This window comes from Podarcis raffonei, chromosome 6 (assembly GCF_027172205.1).
Source record: "Podarcis raffonei isolate rPodRaf1 chromosome 6, rPodRaf1.pri, whole genome shotgun sequence".
Lineage (NCBI taxonomy): Eukaryota > Metazoa > Chordata > Lepidosauria > Squamata > Lacertidae > Podarcis > Podarcis raffonei.
The window spans coordinates 98,173,762-98,199,088 of NC_070607.1; the positions used below are offsets into that span (position 1 = coordinate 98,173,762).

The 25,327-nt window shown below is 48.5% G+C and overlaps 1 protein-coding gene across 2 annotated transcripts in view; it reads left to right on the plus strand.

Annotated features, from left to right (window-relative positions):
- The window catches only part of TGM2 (transglutaminase 2), a 55,194-nt gene extending 31,866 nt beyond the window's left edge, over positions 1-23,328 (plus strand). For both annotated transcript variants that reach the window (XM_053394743.1, XM_053394744.1), the window contains 9 exons: positions 4,862-4,990; positions 6,710-6,887; positions 7,929-8,064; positions 9,650-9,753; positions 10,866-11,105; positions 12,396-12,665; positions 20,608-20,768; positions 21,679-21,815; positions 23,035-23,328. In XM_053394743.1, the coding sequence (XP_053250718.1) occupies positions 4,862-4,990; positions 6,710-6,887; positions 7,929-8,064; positions 9,650-9,753; positions 10,866-11,105; positions 12,396-12,665; positions 20,608-20,768; positions 21,679-21,815; positions 23,035-23,191 (1,512 nt within the window). In that variant the 3' untranslated portion in view covers positions 23,192-23,328. The remainder of the gene's footprint in view (positions 1-4,861; positions 4,991-6,709; positions 6,888-7,928; positions 8,065-9,649; positions 9,754-10,865; positions 11,106-12,395; positions 12,666-20,607; positions 20,769-21,678; positions 21,816-23,034) is intronic.
- The last annotated feature ends 1,999 nt before the right edge of the window (positions 23,329-25,327 follow it).

Below are 25,327 nucleotides of genomic sequence, written 5' to 3' on the forward strand. Positions count from 1 at the left end.
GCTTCAGGATCTGTCCTTCCAGTGAGCACTCAGGGCTGATTTCCTTCAGAATGGAGAGGTTGGATCTTCTTGCAGTCCATGGGACTCTCAAGAGTCTCCTCCAGCACCAGAATTCAAAATGAAATAGGGGCATCCTATTTAATAATAATAGGGACGCGGGTGGCACTGTGGGTAAAACCTCAGCGCCTAGGACTTGCCGATCGCATGGTCGGCGGTTCGAATCCCCGCGGCGGGGTGCGCTCCCGTCGTTCGGTCCCAGCACCTGCCAACCTAGCAGTTCGAAAGCATCCCCGGGTGCAAGTAGATAAATAGGGACCGCTTACCAGCGGGAAGGTAAACGGCGTTCCGTGTGCTGCGCTGGCTCGCCAGATGCAGCTTTTCACGCTGGCCACGTGACCCGGAAGTGTCTGCGGACAGCGCTGGCTCCCGGCCTCTAGGGTGAGATAAGCGCACAACCCTAGAGTCTGGCAAGACTGGCCCGTACGGGCAGGGGTACCTTTACCTTTACCTATTTAATAATAATAATAATAATAATAATAATAATAATAATACCCTGCCCACTCTCCACTCCTGCCAGTTTCCAGCAACTGGGCTAGGTTGCCCCAGCCACTCTGGGCGACTTTCAATATACAGTGGAACCTTGGTTCCTGAACGGTTTAGTTGCCAAACAAATTTGCTCCCAAATGCTGCAAACCCAGAAGTAAGTGTTCCGGTTTGCAAACGTTTTTCAGAAGCCAAAACATCCTCCTGCAGCCAATCGGAAGCCGTGCCTTGGTTTTCGATCTGTTTTGGGAAGCAAACGGACCCCTGGAACAGATTAAGTTTGAGAACCAAGGTACCACTGTATATATTAACATAACAAAACATTTAAAAACTTCCCTATGCCTTCAGATGTCTTCCAAAGGTTGTATAGTTACTTATCTCCTTGACTCACATAACTCCATACCCTCCAATGGAACAGTTTCCCTTGGGCGTGAACTCTACTTCCCTGGAGGTTTTTAAGCAGAGGTTAAATGGAATCACAGCTAAAACATCCTTCAGCTGGATGCTTGACTTCTGTCAATGGAGCCTAGAATAGCATTAGCTTTCTTTTTGTTCCCACGTCACAGCAATGATGGGCCTTGCCATCCCGCTTCCCCATCTTAGCTTGCTGATCGGAAGGTCAGGGGTTCAAATCCCCGTGACGGGGTGACCTCCCATTGCTTTGTCCCTGCTCCTGCCAACCTAGCTGTTCGAAAGCACACCAGTGCAAGTAGATAAATAGGCACCACTGTGGCGGGAAGGTAAATGGTGTTTCCGTGTGCTCTGGTTTCCATCACGGTGTCCCATTGCACCAGAAGTGGTTTAGCCCTGCTGGCCACATGACCCGGAAATCTGTCTGTGGACAAATCCTGGCTCCCTTGGCCTGAAAGCGAGATGAGCGCCGCAACCCCAGAGTCGCCTTTGACTGGACCTAACCATCCAGGGGTCCTTTACCTTTACCACTCACTCCATCTGGCCAACCCTACTGAGCTCTCAGTGGGTGGAAATCCTAAACTGAGAGGCAAAAACTCCCTTCCAGCTCTTAGTCAGACCTGGCCGGTCTTTTCAACTTCTTCCTCGCAAGTGGGTTCAACCTCCAGCACATTCCAGGCGGCTTGGAGCAAAAGCTTCTGGGTTGAGCACCTTCCTCATGAATCAGCTTCCTCAGCACCATCCCCGATGCCCTGCAGGTTCCATCCTGCCCGAGGGATCGCAGAAAAATTCCCTGGGTTTGCAGGTCAAGGTGGAAGTCCTGTGTGTGTGCACATGGATAGAGCGCCAAATGGAAGGTTTGCCTCCGGTAAACACATAGAAGAAGTCTATCAGTGTTTCCTAGCCATTATAACTGGTGCAGTGGTTAGACTAGGATGTGGGAGATGCGGGTTCAAATCCCTACCAGCCATGAAGCTGACCGTGCGTCAGTTAGCGCCTCTCAGCATAGCCTACCTCACAAGGTTGCTGTTGCACACCATGCACACTAATTCGTGCTCCTTGCTGGAAAGTTGGCGTATAAATGTGATAAAAATGAAATAGCTAATTGGCAGTGTACCAGTTGCTGCGGATCGCATATGGGGAGAGTGGTCCTGAACCCAGGTCCTGCTTGTGGGGTTTCTAATGAGCATCTAGCTGGCCACTGTCAGAAGAGGATGCTGTCTTCAATGAGCCCCCGGCCTGATCAATTAATGGTGGTGGGGGGTAATTGACACATGATCGTTGGGTCATCATCCGGCAGACCCTTAGCCAGTCATGGTGGGGAGCTGATTCTGGCCCATCAGGACAGAATAAGGATGGTAAGCGAGAATTTAACCTGGAGTCAGGGCCTGGCGATGGAAGTAGCTAGCTGTTCTTACAGGTTTGCCGGGTAGGATGTTGTTGTTGTTGTTTAGTTGTTTAGTCGTGTCCGACTCTTTGTGATCCGATGGACCAGAGCACGCCAGGCCCTCCTGTCTTCCGCTGCCTCCTGCAGTTTGGTCAAACTCATGCTGGTAGCTTCGAGAACACTGTCCCACCATCTCGTCCTCTGTCGTCCCCTTCTCCTTGTGCCCTCCATCTTTCCCAGCATCAGGGTCTTTTCCAGGGAGTCTTCTCTTCTCATGAGGTGGCCAAAGTCTTGGAGCCTCAGCTTCAGGATCTGTCCTTCCAGTGAGCACTCAGGGCTGGTTTCCTTCAGAATGGAGAGGTTTGATCTTCTTGCAGTCCATGGGACTCTCAAGAGTCTCCTCCAGCACCACAATTCAAAAGCATCCATTCTTCGGCGATCAGCCTTCTTTATGGTCCAGCTCTCACTTCCATACATCACTACTTTATCCAGGTAGGATAAAGCTGTCCAATTCCCGCAGGTGGAGGGAAAGTATCCCGCAAAGGGCTAGAGGTGCTTTAGCAGGAAAAGGAAAAGTGGATGGTCCTTAGCTGCTACTCCTGTGTTATTGCAGGGTGATGACGCTTTGGACCCCTTCCAACTCTACATTTCTATGATTCGAGGAAGAAATTGTTTTTATATAAACAGTTCTGTAGTGGAGGATTGCAAGCACAGTTCGTGTTCAAACCTGAACTGGCATTTCAGACAGAAAACCAGTACTGTGGCTTTAATGCTGAACCGGTCACGCTTTATCCCGCTCTGAGAGTTTAATAAAAACACAGTTTTTGTTTCCATTGTGCCTCGGCTCTGATTTACACCTAGTGCAGGGGATAAGTTGTCACAGGAGCCCCCCAACATCAAGAGTCCTTGCTGTGGGTTTAAATGATATGTTGCCACCTATAGAGTATCCCCGAATTCTCGGTTGTTAGGGAAGCAACCAGGGTTAAATTCCCTCGGACTCTGGTCTGTAGCTCTGGTACCATCTTCCTTGAGGGAGGGTGTCTTGGCAAAGAAAAAGGAGCTAGCTCTGTGTGTGTGTGTGTGTGTGTGTGTGTGTGTGTGTGAGAGAGAGAGAGAGAGAGAGAGAGAGAGAGAGAGAGAATGCTATGAACTCAGTGGGACAATTAGCCTGATAATCACAGGCGTTAAGAGAGCTTTTAAAAGGCAGATTACCAACCCAATGGGCATGTGGAGCTGCTGAGATCTGTGCAGCAACACGCAGCTTTGGAATTTAATTAATTGGTAACCATGCTCAGCTTCCCTCCTTATTTCCCTCTGCCTTACCAGAAAGGGAAACTCTCCTCAAAGCGGAGAAAAATGTATTGCACTCAGACGTGTTCAGGTTTTTCTTGGACTCAACGGCTAATATAGGTCTTTGACGTGGGCACCCATGTTTGGAGAGGTTTGTTTGTCCCCGTCCACTTGGGGCCTGAAAAACACACCCCTTCCCTGATTTCGATGGCTGACTTGATGGACCTTGTGGTGGATTCAGGGAGGCATTTGTGGTGTCCTTTTTTTGAAATAATTTTTATCTGATTTTACAAGTGTAGAATTATGACAATACAAAATACATATACATATTTAGAGATTTCTCTGAATCTCCAGCCTTCCCACCCTCCACTCCATGGGTCCTACAGTCAACCTTTTCAACTGCATATTCTTTCCTAATCCATATTTTATATCTCTCCAAATGGTCCATGGTATTTTGTTTGTGGTGTTCTTCATCCGCACCTGGCAGGAAGACATATGGCAGGCATCCTTTGGCTAAGATGGGTCCTTTCCCCCCACAGCAAATAGATGTGGAGTGGTGGTGGTGATTTTGGTAGTGGCCAGGAAGGTTTAACCCCCTTCTCTCCATATGGCACAGCTGTAATACCGATTGTGGCTATCTAGAGAGAGAGAGTTAGGGGTGCAGACTTCCATGATCCAGCATCTTGTCCAGTTATTCCTGATTTATTGCAGCTCAGAGAAATAAGAAAAACCTGGGTGTTTTCTTTTTCATTTCCTGGTACTGTCTGACAGCACTGGCTACCCATTAGTTTTTGGGCCCAATTTTGACCTTTAAAGCCTTATATAGCTCACGATGGCCTCTCCTCCTATTCACCAACCCAGACCCTGCGATCATCATCTGAAGCCCTTCTTTGTTTGCCTATTTCACAAGAGGCCCGGAGGGCGGCAACATGAGAACGGGGCCTTTTTAGTGGTGGCTCCCTGCTTGTGGAATGTTCTCCCCAGGGAGGCTTGCCTGGTGCCATCATCATATATCTTCAACCACCAGGGAAATCATTCCTCTTTAACCAGGCCTTTGGCTTTAAACTATGCGCTTTTAGAGTTGGTGAGATGTTTTAATGTAACCCGCCTTGGTTTAATGCATGTATGTGGGGTTTGTTGGTGCTCTTTCACTTTTTGTAAGTTGCCGTAATGATGATGATGATGATGATGATGTCTTCTTCTTATGCCTTCCTTCTCCTTCTGAATTAGTTTGAAGATGAAATTCTGGACATCTGCCTCCAGCTGTTGGACACCAACCCCAAGTTTCTCCGAAACCAGGACAAAGACTGCTCCCGACGCAACAGCCCTGTCTATATCAGCAGGGTAGTGAGCGCCATGGTGAGTTTGGAGCAAGAGGGCAGGCCCTCCACGTGGGTGACCTCCTCAGCTTCTGCCCAGTCCTAAGGAGATGCTCGCGTTGTCTTCTGCCAGCCCCAGAGAGCCGAGTCCTCCTCACACACTCGGGGGCTTTCCTGTGAAGCTGAGATGGCCCAAACTCCTGCCCATGGGCTGGTTGCAGAATAAGATAACACGGAATTATGCGTTAGGGGACATTTGTATTCTGAAACGTGTATCAGAGATGCTGCTGCCTTTATCTTACTTCAGGTTATTCATTATGCAAGTTTGTCAGCAGGGCTTAGGAGTCCTTCGCCTCCCAGATTTTGAACCTTAAAATTGGGGTGCGAACATCATGCCCTTTTAAATCTCAGAATCCTAGCATTGGAAGGGGCCATGAGGGCCATCTAGTCCAGCCCCCTGCAATGCCAAAATGCTATTTATTTCTTTATGGCTTTTGCACGACTCCCCATAAGACAAGCTTCTCTGGGCAGCATACAAGGGATAAGAAAAATTATGCAATTATGAAAGCGTAACATCGAAAGGAAATACAGTCGTACCTTGGAAGTCGAACGGAATCTGTTCTGGAAGTCCATTCAGCTTCCAAAATGTTCAGAAACCAAAGTGTGGCTTCTGATTGGCTGCAGCAGGCTCTTGCAGCCAATCGGAAGCCACGGAAGCCTGTCGGACGTTTGGGTTCCAAAAGAACGTTCGCAAACCGGAACAATCACTTCTGGGTTTGCAGTGTTCAGGAGCCAAAACATCTAAGTTCCAGGGCCTTCGGGATCCAGGGTCGTCTTCTTCGGTGATCACTCATAGCCAAGTAAGATTGTCTTCCATAAACACAGTTTTAACAATGAGTCCGTAAGTGACTGTGGAGGCTAATTCTGGATCCACACGTCCTTCCACAGTGGGGACAGAGGTTTCCAGGCGGGAGTTGATCACGGTGTGGATTTGCCAAGCGTGCCTTCCTCTAAGCACATTTCTCCCTTTGGTCCTGAGTTCGAGTGTCTTCAAAGCCCAGGACACCTTTGGTAAAGGCTGTTCTCCAATTACAGCGCTCGCAGGCCAGTGTTTCCCAGTTGTCAGTGTTTATACTACATTTTTTTAGATTTGCATTGAGACAGCCTTTAAACATATTTTGTTGACCACCAGCATTACACTTTCTATTTTTAAGTTGGGAATAGAGTAGTTGCTTTGGAAGACGATAATCAGGCATCCGCACAACATGACCAGTCCAACAAAGTTGATGTTGAAGAATCGTTGCTTCAACACTGGTGATCTTTGCTTCTTCCAGTACACTGGCATTAGTTCGCGTGTCTTCCCAAGTGATGTGTAAAAAATTTCGGGATCCAGGGTACAACTGTAAAGACAATGAATGCAGAGCTCACAGCACCATCAAATAAATGCAGTTTTTAAAAAATGGCTTTGTAAGTTGTTTTGAAGATGAACAGGGGGAAAGACCTCAAAATGGTGTCAGGCAGGCCTCCCTGGGAAGGATATTCCATAACTGGGGTGCCCACTGCATTTCATTCAGTAGAGGCACCCGGACTGGGACCTCCAAAGAGGGCCTCAGGTTTTGGGCAGATAAATAGAATCCCTTGGCTCCAGGCTGTTTTGCACCTGGACTCAGGAAACCCCACCCAATCTGTGCAAATGGTTCCTTCATCTCCTGAGCCACCTGCCCACACCCTCCTGCTCTTGTTGTGTCTTGGGCTGCAGGTGAACTGCAACGATGACCAAGGCATCCTGTTTGGGCGCTGGGACAACCAGTATGACGACGGCGTAAGCCCCATGGCCTGGAACGGGAGCGTGGACATCCTCCAGAGGTGGCAGAAATATGGGTGCCAGCCGGTCCGGTATGGGCAGTGCTGGGTCTTTGCCGCTGTGGCCTGCACAGGTGAGGGGTCCTCAGTGAGGAAGCAGAAAGGGGCTGCCTCCTTGGCTCACCCCTGTCACAAACAGCATTTGGAGAATACCATGGCTCTGTTGGTTTCTGTGTGTTGCCTCTGTGCAGTGCCCTTGGAGTCACAGGACTCTGTTTACATTCCTGGGATTCCAGACTGTTGGAAGTCTCATGGAAGACAGGAGATGGATGTGATGTTTACTGGTTTCCTGTTCCTTTATTTTCGGTTGCTCTCTGCTCTCACAGAAAGACGGTGTATTTCTTTTCTGTCTGCGTAGCTTAATAATAAAACTCTTAGCATGTAGCTCATATTTCTCGTCCTTCCCTGTGCTGGATACTCTGCGTAATGGGGAAACGTGCTTGGAGCCTTATCAGAGGCTCAGGTCATTAATCACATCGGAGGCGATTTCGGAGGACTCGACCGGAGGAGTCGCTCGGTCAAACGCAAGTCCGACAGGCTCCTCCATGTCAAAACACACAAGCTCTCTTTTTTAAGTGCGTTGGGGGTTCTGGTATATGCGACAGCCCCCTGTTCCACCGTTCTCTGTAGCAGGGGGCCGTTTCCTCACCCTCTCCATGGGGGACCATGCCAAATGCCCCCTCCCAGGGCACACCAGAGGCAAACTAATAATAATAGAATGTGTTGGGGGGAGCTATTGTTTTGTTGCTTTTTGTTGCTTTGGCTTTGGCTTTAGCTATTTATTTGTATTTTTATCTTGTGAATGCCCTAAGATTTTCTGACGAAGGGCTGTATATAAATCTAAGAAATAATTAAAATAAAATAATAAACCTGGGCTTGGGTATCCTCCCTTTGGGACCGAGGCAGCTAGTTCCGCCTTTGTCTTCTTTGCTTGTTAATATTTCACTGTAGGACCGGAATGATTGCAGATGCAAGTATTGCCTTGCATGGAGTTGTGTGGATTTTTAAAGTCAGCTGTAGGAGCGAGTGTCTCCCTCATTTGGGAGTTTGGCAGGTCTGTTGGGCGCGTTCCACGAATCGTTCACCTCTTCCTCTTCTGCTCCCTCCCTTCCCAGTGCTGAGGTCCCTGGGGATCCCCACGCGCGTGGTCACGAACTACAACTCTGCCCACGACACCAACGGCAACTTGGTCATAGAGCAGTATTTGGATGAGAACGGGAAGCTGCAGCAGGGCAACCGGGAGCTCATCTGGTGAGTGGAGGTCCGGTGGGTGTTTGGGACTCCCCAAAAATGCATGCAGCGTCTTGGACCTGTCAGTCTGATAGCTTTGCCTAACTATGAGGTGCTGGGCTCTGTCCATGAAGGAACTTTAGGGTTCCTGGTGCAGCTAGCAGGGAAGCAACAACTGAATCACCAACAACAGCTTCCTTGGAGGTTTTTAAGCAGAGGTTGGAAAGCCATCTGTCAGGGATGCTTTCAGCTGAGATTCCTGCATTGTAGGGGTTGGACTAGATGATCCCTGGCAATCCCTTCCAACCCTACCGTACTGTTATTCTGATTAAGAATAACTTTTTGATGGTGGAATGGACTCATTTGGAAGGTGGCGAATTCTCCTTTCTTTGAGGTTTTTCAACAGAGGTTGGAGGGCTGTCCATCTGTGATTCCTGTATTGCATGAACTTTGGGGTCCCTTCCCATTCTATAATTCCACAATTCTCATTATAGCAGTTAATTTTGCCAAAATTAAATATTCATTTAGTTTACAAATCCATTCCTCCTTTGTGGGTATAGTTTGTGACTTCCACCTAGCAGTAATCACTATTCTAGCAGCTGTACTTGCATTTAGAAAAATTCTCTGTCCCCCCCGTGGTATCTCTTCATCTATCAATCCAAGGAGATATGTCTCTGGTTTCTTTGTTATTGATATTTTCAACATCTTCTTTAGTTCTTCATGTACTAATACCCAGAATTTCTTAATTTCCTCCCACCTCCACCACATATGTATGGTTGTTCCTATTTCTCCACCAGATCTCCAACAGAGATTGGATTTCAATTTGTATATCTTTGCCAACTTAACTGGCAAAATTAACTGCTTTAATAAGAAATCTGTCGAATCAAAAATTTAAAAAGGAATGGAAATGTTTTGATGAATATATGGCAAAATACCGCTCAAAAAAAGATACGCTAATATGCCTAGATTAAAATGTGAAGTACTGGATGGAAGAAAAATTAGTAAGGAAAGATAATAAGAATATATAGATGATTTGAGAAGATTGTAGAATGCAAAGATTATTGTAAATTGTATAATGTGGAGGAAATCGAGTGGGGGCGGAGGGAAGTGGGAGGAAGGAGAAAAGGATAATATGATGGACTGAGGAAATAGAAATGTATGGGGGGATGGGGAGGAAATGGTGTTGGCTTTGGTACATCTGTATTGTAATGCAATATGTGAAAACCAAGAAAAAACGGAAAATAATAATAAATTAAATTAAAAATAATTCTACGATTCTCCTGTTGTCGCCTCAAGTCAAAGCTGTTGTGCTGCTGGAAGCAGGCAGACATCAGCAAAGTTTGCATTTCAGGCCTTGATAGGATTTCTCTGCTTACAAGGTGCCTGATACTTGAGCATCCCATAACGGTTTTCAAGCATCTTGCAGAGCGAAGGTGTATGGCACTCCTCAGGAACACCTAGGAGAGAAATTCCATGGGGGGAGCTGAGAATTTTCCAGCTGGGCCTGTGCCAAACGCCTCTGGAATGCGAGGGTCCTTTGGAGAAATGCAGAGTGTACTTCTCTTATCGGACTTCCCTCCCTCCCCCTTTTCTCTGCCTCCCACAGGAATTATCACTGCTGGAACGAATCCTGGATGACCCGCCCAGATCTCCCAGGCGGGTACGATGGCTGGCAGGCTTTGGACCCAACTCCCCAGGAAAAAAGCGAAGGTATCTCTGCCCAGAGCGCCAGCCAATAGCCTCCTCCTCCATCCTAGCACCCTGCAGAGGTTTAGGGCTACAGCTCTCAGCCCCATAGGCAGGCCCCAAAGGATTTGGGGTGGAAGGAGGTAGTCTGTGTTGTTTAACTGAAGGACAGCGTAGAACTTTAATAGAATAAAGGAATGGTGCCTAAAATGCAGGCAATGATGATGATCGCTTATTACATCATTGCCTGCATTTTAGCAATAATGTTAAAAAGGAGTATGTAAAAATGGATTGTTAATAGATGAAAATATAAAGTTATAATATGTTAAGATATAGAATTAAGATAAAAACAAAGAGGGAAAGGATTTGCTGAATTAACCATTCGAACTGGAATACAAAAAAGGGAGGTGTGAGGAGGTCAGGGAAACAAGTAAATGAAAGGCAAGGCATGGAAATATGGATATATTTTTAATTGTTTTTATTTTTTCTGTATTTTGTATCTTTTGTTTTCTTTTTTCTATTTCTTTATTACTTTTGTAATTTCTTTTGAAATTTTAATAAATATCATTTAAAAAAAAGGGAATGGAGGCAATTAAGGAACAAAGAACAGAGGCTTGATTATACCTCTAACGCTCCATACAGTGGGACCTTGGTTCTCAAACGTCTTGGTATTCAAACAACTTGGAACCCAAACACTGCAAACCCGGAAGTAAGTGTTCCGGTTTGTGAACTGTTTTTGGAAGCCAAATGTGCTCCATTTTGAGTGCCACACTTTCATTTTGAGTGTTACGCTGAGGTCTGTCTGTTTTTGCTATTTATTTTGCGTTTTTGTTTTTGCGGCTCTTTTTTGTTTTGTTTTTGTGACTGTGTGGAACCGAGTTCAGTTACTGATTGATTGATTGCAGTGACTGCAGTACGTTGTTTATTGCTTTCATTTTATGGATCAATGGTCTTGTTAGATAGTAAAATTCATGTTAAATGGCTGTTTTAGGGGTTGTTTTTAAAAGTCTGGAATGGATAATTTTTTTATATATAATTTCTTCATTAGTTTTCAACATATCATTTTCAACAATAATTAAACGCAGCCAGTGTACGTTTTAATATTCCTCTGGTCGATGGCTTCTTTCTCCTCGCAGGAGTCTACTGCTGTGGCCCCACTCCGGTCAGAGCTGTCAAGGAAGGAGACCTGAAGCTGAAGTACGACGTGAAGTTTGTCTTCGCCGAGGTCAACGCAGACGTGGCCTATTTGATGCTGCAGAGCGACATGTCTCGGAAGAGGACCACGTACTCCTCTCTGGTGGGGAAGCACATCAGCACCAAGAGCGTGGGCAGGGATGCCAAGGAGGACATCACCCACAACTACAAGTACCCGGAAGGTACCCAGAGCATCTCTGGGTTGTATATAAGTGGGAGGGAGGGAGGGAGGGAATACTTGTTGTTGTTGTTGTTGTTTAGTTGTTTAGTTGTTTAGTCGTGTCCACCTCTTTGTGACCCCCTGGACCAGAGCACGCCAGGCACTCCTGTCTTCCACTGCCTCCCGCAGTTTGGTCAAACTCATGCTGGTAGCTTCGAGAACACTGTCCCACCATCTCGTCCTCTGTCGTCCCCTTCTCCTTGTGCCCTCCATCTTTCCCAACATCAGGGTCTTTTCCAGGGAGTCTTGTCTTCTCATGAGGTGGCCAAAGTCTTGGAGCCTCAGCTTCAGGATCTGTCCTTCCAGTGAGCACTCAGGGCTGATTTCCTTCAGAATGGAGAGGTTGGATCTTCTTGCAGTCCATGGGACTCTCAAGAGTATCCTCCAGCACCAGAATTCAAAATGAAATAGGGGCATCCTATTTAATAATAATAGGGACGCGGGTGGCGCTGTGGGTAAAACCTCAGCGCCTAGGACTTGCCGATCGCATGGTCAGCGGTTCGAATCCCCGCGGCGGGGTGCGCTCCCGTCGTTTGGTCCCATCTTGTCCTCTGTCTTGTCCTCTGTCCTCCCCTTCTCCTTGTGCCCTCCATCTTTCCCAACATCAGGGTCTTTTCCAGGGAGTCTTCTCTTCTCATGAGGTGGCCAAAGTCTTGGAGCCTCAGCTTCAGGATCTGTCCTTCCAGTGAGCACTTAGGGCTGATTTCCTTCAGAATGCAGAGGTTTGATCTTCTTGCAGTCCATGGGACTCTCAAGAGTCTCCTCCAGCACCATACTAGAGGGAATGCTAGATTCAGGGAAATCTATGCCTACGGAAGTCATTTTCTAAACTTTCAATAATGACAAAGATTCATGTCTCTGAATGTAAGGATGAGGATTCACATCAGTTTCCCAAACTTCTGTATTTATTTATAAAAACATTTATAGACCGCTGTCTCATTAAAAAAAAGTCAAAGCGGTTTACAACAAAAATACAAAGCCACACACAGTACAAACCATACCATTTAAAAATATTTTTTTTAATGGACATCAAATAAGATAAATAATTTTTTTTAAAAAAAATCCTTCCAGTAGCACCTTAGAGACCAACTAAGCTAGTTATTGGTATGAGCTTTTGTGTGCATGTGTATCTGATACCAATAACTGGGACCTCTAAACTACAGTTATTCATGGACCTTAAGGTCCTCTGCAGGGCAGACCAGGAGAGGCGGTCCTGTAGGTACCTTAGTTGTTCCTGCTTCCATTTTTGCAGACTCAGAGGAGGAGAGGTCCGTCTTTGAGAAGGCGAAGCACCAGAAGGTCTACCCGCCATCAGAAGAGGGCTTGAAAGTCAAAATCAAGGCGTCTGAAGGGATGAACAACGGGTGCGACTTTGACGTCTTTGCCGTCATCAACAACAACACGGACACCGAGCGGCGATGCCGGCTTATGTTTGGCGCCCGGACCGTCACCTACAACGGGACGCTGGGGCCCGAATGCGGGAGCAAAGACCTGCTCAATGTCAATCTGGAGCCCTATGCAGGTAAAGACAGATGAGAGCAGGTGAACTATCTACGTTCTCCATCCCCTAATCATATGGACCCATGAAGCTCCCTTGTTGTTGTTTAGTCATTTAGTCGTGTCCGACTCTTCGTGACCCCCTGGACTAGAGCACGCCAGGCACTCCTGTCTTCCACTGCCTCCCGCAGTTTGGTCAAACTCATGTTAGTAGCTTCAAGAACACTGTCCCACCATCTCATCCTCTGTCGTCCCCTTCTCCTTGTGCCCCCAATCTTTCCCAACATCAGGGTCTTTTCCAGGGAGTCTTCTCTTCTCATGAGGTGGCCAAAGTCTTGGAGCCTCAGCTTCAGGATCTGTCCTTCCAGTGAGCACTCAGGGCTGATTTCCTTTAGAATGCAGAGGTTTGATCTTCTTGCAGTCCATGGGACTCTCAAGAGTCTCCTCCAGCACCATAATTCAAAAGCATCCATTCTTCGGCGATCAGTCTTCTTAATGGTCCAGCTCTCACTTCCATACATCACTACTGGGAAAACCATAGCTTGAACCATAGTGACCTTAGGGAGAGTCAGATCATGCTTAGAATGACCGATTCAGCTTCCTGCAGCCTGGTGCTTTCAAAAGGAGAGCCCTGCTCAATAAGGCCAGATCCTGTTCCCGCAATGGCCTATCAGGAGCCCCCGGGAAGCCCACAAGCAGGCCCTGAATCCCACCTGCAATTCCCAGCCACTGGGATTCAGAAGCATTGCTGCCCACAAGTGTGGAGCTAAGCACTGACAGACTTCTCCTCCTCCATGGATTTGCCATATCCTCTTTTGAAGCCATCCACGTTTGCGGCCATCACAGCCTCCTGTGGCAGGGAGTTCCAAAGTTTAACAATGCGCTATGTAAAGAAGCACCTTCTTTTATGCATCCTGAACCTTCTAGTTTTCTGTTTCATTGGATGTCAACAAGTTTCTTGCGTTATGAGAGAGGGAGAAAAAGTTCTCTCCATCCACTTTTCCCTTACCACACATAATTTTACAAACTTCCATCATGTTGCCTCCAGCTTCTCTTTTCTCTAAACTGAAAAGTCCTAAGACTTTCTTCATAGGGAAGCAGCCTCTCCAGCCCCTTGATCATTTTGGTTTCCCTCTTCTGAATCTTTTCCAACTCTACAACATCCTTTTTGAGGTGATGTACACAGAGGGACGCAGGTGGCGCTGTGGGTTAAACCACAGAGCCTAGGACTAGCCGATCAGAAAGTCGGCAGTTCGAATCACTGCGACGGGGTGAGCTCCCGTTGCTCAGTCCCTGCTCCTGCCAACCTAGCATGTCAAAGTGCAAGTAGATAAATAGGTACCACTCCGGTGGGAAGGTAAATGGCCTTTCCGTGGGCTGCTCTGGTTCGCCAGAAGCAGCTTAGTCATGCTGGTCACATGACCCGGAAGCTATACGCTGGCTCCCTTGGCCAGTAAAGCGAGATGAGCACTGCAACCCCAGAGTCGGCCACGACTGGACCTAATGGTCAGGGGTCCCTATACCTTTACCTTTACATAGAACTGTACACAGTATTCCAAGTGAGGTCGCACTATATATTTAGATAATGGCATTCTTGATGCTGGCAGTCTTGTTTTCCCTCCCCCCCCAATGATCCCTAGCCTGAAATTTCCTCTTTCCATGGTTCCCCTCTTCCTCGAGCTCTGCATTGTCACCCCAAGGTCTCACTCCTGGTCCATCACCTTCAATGCAGACTCCAGGAGTGTAGTTGTGGAATTAATACATATATATTGCCATGGCATGCGTCACTGTACACTTATTTTGATTGAATTGCATTTTCTATTTTTGCATTGCCCATTCACATCGATTGGAGAGGTCCATCTCTCTCTGTTTTAATGACCTTCAGCAATTTAGTATCAAACATTTCCCAAACATGACTGCCTTTCTACCTGTTTTCCCCTCCCCGAAATTGCAGCCAGGGTGTGTGTGTGTGTCTGCACAATCACGACCATGAGTTCAGGAATCTGGTGGGGGAGAGCCTGAACCATTTCCCTCCCTACATGGGGGTCCCCATGAACCTCCCCCCTCCGAGTCATGGGGCTGGGGAAATCGGGAGCAACCCCTGGCCCCAAGAACATGGCTTGGATCCCAGGAGTCTGGAAGCAGAGCAGCTGCTGCTGCTGCACTTTCAGCTTGGAGTAGAACAGCAACGACTGGCTGTTGTGCTGTTTCTCCATCCTTCCTTTGGAGGCAGCAGACAGAGGATTTGCAAGCCTCCTGCTGAGCAGGGTCCAGCGGCCTTTGCTCCCCTCTCCAGTCCCTTCCTGGGCTGCAAGCTTTCCCTTTCCTCCCCTGCCCCTCTGTTGCTCCACTCCTCCTCCAGTTGAGATGGCTTCCCTTCAGCCCAGATGTTCCCCATCAGTCTGTGACCTCCTTGCGCCCCAGCTCCACTTCTACTTGTTTAGCATTCCTGCTGCGCTTCAGCAGTGACGGAATGGAAATGATCTGCATCAAGCGCCCAGACCTCCTCCTCCTCCTCCTCCTCCTTCCCCTTTCCCTCCCCCTTCTCACAAGAGGAAGCACCGATGTGGAGCGGCTGCCTGGGCATCCCTATCTCCTGGCCGCAACATCACCTCCACCGCAGCAGACATCTCCAGATGTTGGAGAGGCTTTCTTTGCCCAGGGCAGCGCCTAAATCTTTGCGGTTGCACTTTTACCTCTCCGCATCTCTGGTTAGAGCAGGTGGTTAGGACCCTCTAGATCAGCGGTTCTCAACCTGTGGGTCCCCAGATGTTGTTGGACTACAACTCCCATCATCCCTGAGCTCTGGCCTTGCTAGCTAGGGGTGATGGGAGTTGTAGTTCAACAACATCTGGGGACCCACAGGTTGAGAAAGGCTGCTCTAGATCATGGGTAGGCAAACTAAGGCCCGGGGGCCGGATCCGGCACAATCGCCTTCTCAATCCAGTCCGTGGATGTTCCGGGAATCAGCATGTTTTTACATGAGTAGAATGTGCCCTTTTATTTCAAATGCATCTCTGGGTTATTTGTGGGGCACAGGAATTCGTGCATTTCCTCCCCCAAAAATATAGTCCGGCCCCCCACAAGGTCTGCGGGACAGTGGACCGCCCGCCTGCTGAAAACGTTTGCTGGCTCCTGATCTAGATCTCCTTGGACTACAACTTCCATCCTCCTTCCTAGCCACTGACCATGCTAGGGGCTGGGCCTGCTGGGATTTGGAGTCCTCCCACGTCTGGGGGGTCCACAGGGCTGCCCCCCCGGAGCAAGGCTGGAGGGAGCCACTCTTTCCCAGCTGGCAACCTGAGACATCTCTTGGCAACTCCACCAGGCCATCCTAGGATGGAATTGGAGAAGGTGGCATCGTCTCCTGGTTTCGAGCAGACACACAAATACTTGTGCATTCTTGTGAGCTGCTTGTCGCTTGGCTCACGCCTCTTGGCTCCCGTCCTGTGGATTTTGGCACGAGGGCCTGGATTCACATCCTGAGGACCCAGAGTAAGTGGAAGGGGATCACTGCACTCTGAGCAGGCAATTTCCTGCCCTTTGTGGCTCCTCCAAGTCAGCAGCTGCTATTCCTTTCAGCCCATTTATATAACAGCACCTGAAAGGCGGGGTTTGGGTGGTGGGTTGCAGGCAAACAATGGGCCTTGCAGTGCTGGGGCTGGTGGAGTCAGGTTCCTTCCAAACTGCATACCTTCGCAGAGGCAAAACCGCAGAGATAAACAGCCCTTCCGGAGATGGAGACTGGCGTGAGGCTTGGCGCTCTGCCCCAAGGGAGAAAGAAGTGCTTGTTTGCTTTGAACCCAGACCAAGATTGTCACTGTGCATTCATGCAGAGGGCGTGTCGGCACAGGAGTTTTCGCTGGCCTCCTGGTGCCTGGGACTGTGGGGCTAAGAATCAAGGCGGTGGGTGTTCTTTCATTGGAGCCTTTTAAGCAGAGGTGGCCATCCATCAGGGATTATTTAGCTGTGATTTTTTGCATTGCAGGGGGTTGGACTGGATCACCTTTGGGTTCCCCCCAACTCTGTAATTCCATGAAACAGCTGGACTGGTTCTTCAAATTGGTGGATCTGGCTGTGCACTGAGTGACACTCCGGCAGGAGTATGACTTTACCTTCTCTTTCGTAGAACCATAGAACATCACAAAACGCCTGACAGATGGCCCTCCAACCTCTGCTTTGAAATCTCCAAGGAGGGAGAGTCCGCCACCTCCCAATGGAGTCTGTTCCACTGTTGAACAGCTCTTACTGTTGGAAAGTTCCTCCTCATGTTTAGTCAGAATCTCCTTTTCCGTCATTTGAAGCCATTGGTTCAAGTTCTGCCCTCCAGAGCAGGAGAAAACAAGTTGGTTCCATCTTCCATGGGGCAGCCCTTGAGATATTTGAAAATGGCTCTCATATCCCCTCTAAGCCTTTCCTTCTCCAGGCTAAAATACCCACCTCCACAGGGCATGTTCAACAGTGCCTAGGAGAGGCAGAGGGGCCCTTTACTAAAGAAGAACCAGCTGCGTTTTTCCTCCTCCCTCCAGATACCTTTTTCCTTTTGTGCCATGTGCCTTTTAGATCATAAGCAGGGATGTTCTGTGAACATTTGCAGACAGTGCAGAGAGCCTTTTTTCTGGCTGAAGAGCAAGATGAAAATGCTACGAATAAAAGAGGCAGGCTCTGTCTTGTTCAGCTCCCTCTCTCCCCCACCCCCGTCCCTGCACCCCTGGTCAGCCAGATTGCCCCAGGAAGCCCCTAAACAAACCATGTAAGCCAGAACCTTCCCCCCTCCTTCTCTTGCATTAAGAAAGCCTTTCCATCCTGGGGACTTCCTCTTGCTTCAGCTGGCAGGCCTAGGCCAGGATGCTCATTTGCATTACAAATGCCTTCCCCCAGTTCCAGACAAACAGCAAGAATTTGGAGGCTAGCTTCCTGGGTGAAAACACCCACAGCCTGAGCACCCGCAGGTTGACAGCCATTTGGAAGAGAACGCAGAGACACGCTGAGGCGAACCGCAGGCTGTCGTTCAGCGCCCAAGACGGCTGAGGCAAGGAATGCAGCTGTTTGGCAGAAATCCACCTTAGGGTCATTGATGGAGCATCGACGTAAGGACCAGTGGTGAGAGGCACACAGACCCCTGAGAAGCTGCGACAATCTGGGTCGCTTGAGCTTCCCAGTCCTCCTGAGGCTCCGTCTTGCTGGATATCTCCAAGCTGTGGGATTTGGGGGGTGTTCCCACCCTTTGGGGACCCCCAAAGCCTCTATCTTTGCACAGGTTAAAACCAAGATGCTCCTATTTTGCAAGCAAGGCTTGATCTTGTCTCAGGTTTGCTGTTCCAGTGGATTCGGTGCTTTGGCACAACAAGCCCATTTTCCTTTAAAAAATGACCCTTTGCGGTGAGGAAATTAATGGGGAAATTCAGCGTGGGAAAACAATGGCTTGGTACAGCGCAGTTTAACCTCCCTTCAAATAGGTCGGGATGACAGCTCAGTAAACCGGTTATCTGGGAGTGACCTTGGCTAGCTCATGGATCCTCTTTGGAAAGACATGATAGAAACTTATAAAATTATTCTCTGCATGGGGAAACTGGATCGAGAAAAGTTTTCCTCCCTCTCTGCTAACGCTGGAGCTCATGAACAGCCAGTGAAGCTGAACGTCGGAAGGTTCAGGACAGTTAAAAGAAAGTCCTTCTTCATGCAGCGCCAAGTTAAACTATGGAACTCCTTGCCACAAGAGACAGTGATGGCTGTTAACCTAAATGGACTGGACGAATTCATGGAGGAGAAAGCTATCAATGGATATTGGCCATGCTTTTCCTTCACAGCTGGAGGCAGCCATGCTTCTGAATGCCAGGAGAGTTGCTCTTATGATCAGGTCCCGCTTGTGGGTTTCCCATAAAGGGCATCTGGTCAGTCACTGCGAGAGCAGGATGCAGGACTAGATGGGACACTGGCCTGATCCTGCAGACCCTTCTTATATTCTTAACTCCTGGGGGAATTGTCCAAATGCCATCTCCATGTCTGAAAGCATTCAGTGGTGTGTCCTATTTGCACCCTATTAATACCCCAGAGTTTTAGTCCTCTCCAAGTTTTGCATTTCAGCTGCAATTCTGAATAAAGAATCAGAAAGCTGAAGAAGGAAGGCATGGGAACTACAGCAGAAGAAGCAAACTTTCTCTCTCTCTCTCTCTCTCTCTCTCTCTCTCTCTCTCTCTCTCTGCATTCTTTCATTTAGAAGTGACGGTGTTTTCTTCCAGAGCTGGGAAGAATCCACTATGCTTTGATCCAACACTTTCTGATGGCGCTCTAGCATTTTACGTGCTCCAGAAACCTTTTACAAGCGCAACTTCCACTTGACCCGCCTGCATTAACTGGGCCTTATCTTAAAGGCCCTTGCCCTTGGGCAGACTTTGGAAGATATTTAGAAACAAAAACCCACAAGATCCCTAAAGGGGGAAACTCTGCAAGACTTAGAGCCAGAGGCCAAGCGTAAACCCAGAGTCTTGGCCAAATGCATCCTAGGGCAGCTAATTTGCGTCTGGCCCCCTGCTGGACACAGCTGGGTTTGGGGAGCCGTCATGGCTTTGAAGTGCACCCAGATGTCTATTGCATTGAGGGCCAAAGAGAGATCAGGACAGGTGCATGGCTGTCACTCAATGCAGCAGCAGGAGACCCACATCCATGTCCCTCCCCAAATTGTTGTTGTTTGTTTAGTCATTTACTCGTGTCGGACACTTCGTGACCCCTGGACCAGAGCACGCCAGGCACTCCTGTCTTCCACTGCCTCCCGCAGTTTGGTCAAACTCACGCTGGTAGCTTCGAGAACACTGTCCCACCATCTCGTCCTCTGTTGTCCCCTTCTCCTTGTGCCCTCCATCTTTCCCAACATCAGGGTCTTTTCCAGGGAGTCTTCTCTTCTCATGAGGTGGCCAAAGTCTTGGAGCCTCAGCTTCAGGATCTGTCCTTCCAGTGCTGATTTCCTTCAGAATGGAGAGGTTTGATCTTCTTGCAGTCCATGGGACTCTCAAGAGTCTCCTCCAGCACCAGAATTCAAAAGCATCAATTCTTCGGCGATCAGCCTTCTTGATGGTCCAGCTCTCACTTCCATACATCACTACTGGGAAAACCACAGCTTTAACTATATGGACCTTTGTCGGCAAGGTGATGTCTCTGCTTTTTTAAGATGCTGTCTAGGTTTGTCATTGCTTTTCTCCCAAGAAGCAGGCGACAATACTAAACTTGGTGGGCCATTGGACTGGCTCAGTAGAGGGCAACTTTCTATGTTTGGAGGGGGAATGGGAGAATTCATGAGCGAGAAATCGGGCCCTCAAATTTCAGCGTCTCCCTGTGCGGTGCTAAAATTCAGCACCCCCGCTACCCTAAAACTGCCCCCGCGACTGCATATGACCTCCAGGGTCAGGGTTCAACATGCTTTGGAGAACATCAGCCCGAGACGGCAATGGCCCTCTTCTTCTGCTTGTGGGTCTCCCAGAGACATCTGGTGGTCCACAATGAGACAAAGGATGCTGGCTGAGATAGACCAATGGCATAGGGAACCTTCGGACAGCCTGATGTCACTGGATTTCAGCTCCCAGAAGCCCCAGCAAGCACAGCCAATGGTCAAGGATGATGGGAGCTGTAGTTCAGCAAAATCTGGAAGGCCAGAGGTTCCCCACACCTGAGAGAGGCTCTCCCTATGTTCTGAAGGAGATATGAGGCTGATGCCCTCAACCCATGTGCATATGAGTTGGTTTTTGTGTGTGATGCTGCATCCAGAATGCTTTCTCCCTCCTGTGGTTATGTGGCTGGTTTCTCCCAGCTGTGGTTCTACCCAGCGGTCAACTGGGTATGTGCAAGAGAGGGTCCCTCACGCTGTCTTTACATGATGTTGTAGAATCTTCTTAAAACTGGAGGAGATCCAAGGAGTCTGGATTCTGTCTTTGGCAAAGCTCATGTTCTTTCTTCTTCTTCTTCCTCTCCAGAGAGGGTCGTCCCCTTGCGCATCCTCTACGAGAAGTATGGTGACTGCCTGACGCAGGACAATATGATCAAGGTGATGGCTCTCCTGAAGGAGCACGAGACCAACGAGATCGTCCTCGAGTCCAGGAACATCTATGTCAAAAACCCAGATATCAAAGTCCGGGTAAGGCAAATTTGCGTGGGGATTTCGTGGCTGCTTCTGGGAGTGGGTGCCCTGGGCGTAACCACATTGTAGATGTTATGGACTGAGTTGAATAGGATTCAGAATGCAGCAGTCTGATTGGTCCTAGAACAATAGGATCCAGAATGCAGCAGTCTGATTGGTCCGCAGGAGCCACCCAATCCAACTCCAGGTGGAAGTGAATCCGCAACCTGATTGGCCTACAGGAGAATCCTGGAATTAGCCAATCACGTGGGGCCCATTGTGTAAATAATGTACATAAAGCAGACATTTCGGGGGAACTTCCATTCCTCCTCACCACTATGAGCTGAATAAAGAGCATGAAATCCACACGACTTCGAGTATATTTCAGTAGAGTTGGAAAGGGTCGGAATGGTCATCTAGTCCAAGCCTCTGCAATGCAGGAAAAAATCCCCTGCAGGTTCTGGGAAGAGACAGACAGACAGACAGACAGACAGACAGACAGACAGACAGACATATGTTGAGTCCAGACCGTGCAGCTTCATGCAATTCTGCTAGGGACATGTGTGGCTCTTCTGTGTTTGCAAGAGAGAATGACAAAGTGTCATATACCAGTAAGCAAGATCTTGTTCTTAGAAGCTATTGTAGAGGAACAGATAAGGAAGTTAGAAGAAAGAAAGATGCATTGTCATATATGGACACAGCTTCCTCCACGCATATAGGTGCAATAAATGTTTGTGCCGTTTTCATAGTTGTTCCTCTGCCCATCAACTCCTTGTTGGCTGAGCTTGTGTTGCCCTGGCCTTGCAACGCCTAAGTAAATGTCCTGTTTTGTTGACCCCCTGGAATCTGGCTGAATCCAAAGGGTATTGGGCACTGAACCCCAATATTTCCCCATCAGGCTGAGCTTTCTCCTCTTTTCCAAATGCAGATCTTGGGGGAGCCAGTTCAGAAGCGGAGGCTGGTGGCCGAGCTGACACTGAAGAACCCCCTTCCGACCCCCCTGAATGGCTGCCTCTTCGCCGTGGAGGGTGCCGGCCTGACAGAAGGGCAGAAGATCCAGGAGCTGTGAGTTTTCCCCCACCTCACCTTCTGGTTCTCAATACCAACACTTCCAAGACGCGAACAAGGGCTGTTGACGCCCAATTCAGTTGTGGAAGGGGAAAAGGCTTAATTCTGCAAGCAGAGCAGACTTTGGATGTTCCAGGAGTTGCAGCGCTGTGAGAGAGGGAGAAGAACTTTTCTCAAACCAACCATGCATAATTTCACAAACGTCTATCGTGCCACCTCTTGCTGGCCTTTTGGCTCAGCTAAGAAACCTGAAAAACAACAGCCTTCCTTTGTAGGGAAGTGGTTCTGATCCCTTCGACCACTGGATCATTACAAAAGGAAGTGAATAAAAAACTACCGGCATCATGATGTCATTCTACAAATCTATGATGCAACCACATTTGCAGTACAGTTGTACATTGGATCCCAAATGTTTTGGCTCCTGAACACTGCAAACCTGCAAGTGAGCGTTCCAATTTGTGAACGCTCTTTGGAACCCGAATGTCCGACACAACTTTCACAGCTTCTGATTGGCTACAGGAGCTTCCGGTAGCCAATCGGAAGCTGTGCCTTGGTTTCTGAATGTTTTGGAAGTCAAACGGACTTCCGGAACGGATTCCGTTTGACTTCCAGGGTACGACTGTACTGTGTGACGTTCTGGTCACCTTGCCTCAAAAAGGATATTGCCACCAGAATTTTTCCTCCCTCTCTCAGAACTGTGGAACGTGTGGACTTTCAAGGAAACTTATTTCAGGACAGATAAAATTCTTCTTGCAGTGCAAAGTTAAACTATGGTACTCATTCCCACCAGATTAGATAACTTCGTGGAGGAGGAAAGGGTTATTGAGGGCTCCTAGCTGTGAGGGCTGTTGGAAGCCGCCCAGAGTGGCTGGGGAAGCCTAGCCAGATAATAATAATAATAATAAAATAAATAAAATAAAATAAATTTATTTATAGCCCGCCCTCCCCAGCTGAAGCCAGGCTCAGAGTGGCTAACAGTAAAATAATGCAGATGGGCAAGGTATAAATAATAAATTTATTATTGTTATTGTTATTGTTCTGCCTCCACGGTCAGAGGCAGCAATGCTTCTGAATATGGGTTGATGGAAACTCTGGGAAGGGAAAGGGCTCTTGTGTTGATGTTCTGCTGGACTCGCTGGGCCCTGGGCCTGATCCAGCGGACTCTTCTGATGACGGTAGGTTGACCTCGTGTGACCCCCTTCCCCTCTCTCCGCAGGGACAGCCCCGTCGGGCCGGGTGAGGACGCCAAGGTGAGGGTGGAGTTCGTTCCCCGCCAGTCGGGCCTGAGGAAGCTGGTGGTGGATTTCGAGAGCGACAAGCTGAAGGGGGTGAAGGGCTACCGGAACGTCATCATCGCCCCCCTGCCCAAATGATGTGCCGCCCCGCCCTGCCCGGGAGGGAAGAGGGTTGCTTTGCTGGCCCGGCCTGAACTCCATCGCCTGAGCCGCCTCTTTACAAAGACGGGTGATTCTGGCAGCAACGGGGACCCAAGAGGGCCTTGGAAGCAGCAACCATGAACCCCCCCCCCAAATGTGACAATATTGCAAGGAGCCATCACCCCCCAACTGCTCCTTTACCACGGAGCCGAAATTTGGTCCTAGCTAGACCCTCCCCTGCAATAAAAAAAGATATATTTTTGTGGCTTTTTCAAAGAATCGTAGTTAGAATTGACCTCCAGAGGTCATCTAGTCCAACCCCCTGCAATGCAGGAATCACAGCTGAACAATCCCAGTTGGAAAACCTCCAGTGGACTCTAGAAAGTTCCTCCTGATGCCATTTGCGCACACAGCAGAAATGTGTCGCTTCGGGCCACAGACGGGGCAGGTACTTTTTGAGAGTTCCCCCGGGAAAAACAACGTCACACGCAAAACTCCTCCCCGCAGCACCTGGCAAGTTTTCAGACTCCCTGGCCTGCTGGTTTTCTGTCTTCAAGGGAATTGGAGCAATAAATAAAGCTCCGTTCTTCCACCTCAGGAGGACTTGAACCCCTTATCTCCCCTCCGTCTGCTGTGTCCGTAAGACAGGAATATCTCCTGCCCAGAAATGGGTGGCCCTTAATGTCCAGCTGTCTGCGGCCCCAACAAAATGTGACATGCCCTTCCCCGAAGTCGTTTATGCTGGGGAGAGGGACGCAAATATTTTAAGCTGCTTGATGCATCATGCCAAAAATAAAGAAAATAATATATATCTAGATTCTGGCACCAGCAGCCACCAGAAATGTACGGCAGCAAGTACAGACTTCTGCTGCGCCAGTCCTGAAAGACCCACCTAATCCGGCATCCTGTTCTCAAATCCTGATCATCAAATGCCTCTATTGGGAAACCCGCAAGCGGGATTCGAACACAGAACCCCTCTCCACTCCTGCAGTTTAGTAGCTAGTAGCCATCAATAGTCTCCTCCCCCTCCAGGAATTTGCCCCGCCCTCTTTTAAAGTTGGTCCCTGCCTACTGTGGGAGGGAGTTCCACAGTTTAACCGTTCACCAAGGTCCAGGGTTTCGCATTGATGGCACAAGCGCTTTCTCTAAAAACTGTGACGAGCGGAGTTTGATTTCGTGTTTGAAACCAGGGAAGATCTGGCTGGGTGGGACAGGAGAAGGACTCAGGATAAACGTCAGATAAACAGAGACGTCAAAGGCACTCAGCGCTGCCAAGACAGATGCTGGCCACAGACACCAGCTCTTCCTGGGCTTAGAAGCACCAGCCTCAAATCCTTTCCCTGGGCCATCTTTAAGTATTTAGCTGGAGAAACAAACTCTCTGTGTTCGTTAAAAGGCACGGCAGGGGGGGAAATGAAAACTGAGAGCCAGGACTGTGGAGAAGGAAGGCAGAGAAAGCAGCTTTCTTAGCCCTTCCAATGGGGAACAGAAAGACGAGCACAATTTCTTGGTGGAGGCTTTCCTTGCTAAGAAGCTCCCAGGTCCACACTTTGGAGAAAGATTCATTTATTTTTTTTAAAAGCTGACCCAAGAAACAAAGGGCTTAATAATGTGAGCAATGTAACATGTACATAGATATATTTGTGTACCGTGATGCTATGCGTAATCTCGAATGTGCAGAGGAGAAGGTGGTTTGCCGGCTTCGCTTGATCCTTTCTAGCTGACGCTCGTGGCAAATGCTGTGTTCTCAGAGCCGGGTATTTCACCCGTGAACTATGCAGTCACCGAATAAAGAGTTAATTTTTCACCTTCAATATTTCTCTGGAGCGCTTTCCTCTCCTTCCCTCCACCATAAATGACTTCCTTGCTACTCTACATGGGGCTCAGGTGTGGGTGTGTTTTCCTAGGGGGGTACCTCAAATAATTTCAGACCCTCATGAGTGTCCCTATTATCCAGTGACAGTCCCGGATTTATAGAAGCCCTCCCGGTTTCTGATTTGATCATGGAATGTCCCACTTTTCCTTAGGACATCCCTAGTTTCATCAGAGAAAGGTTGGAGGGTGTGGTGGTAATAATTATAACAACAACAATTATTATTATTTATTTGTACCCTGCCCAACTGGGAGGGAGAT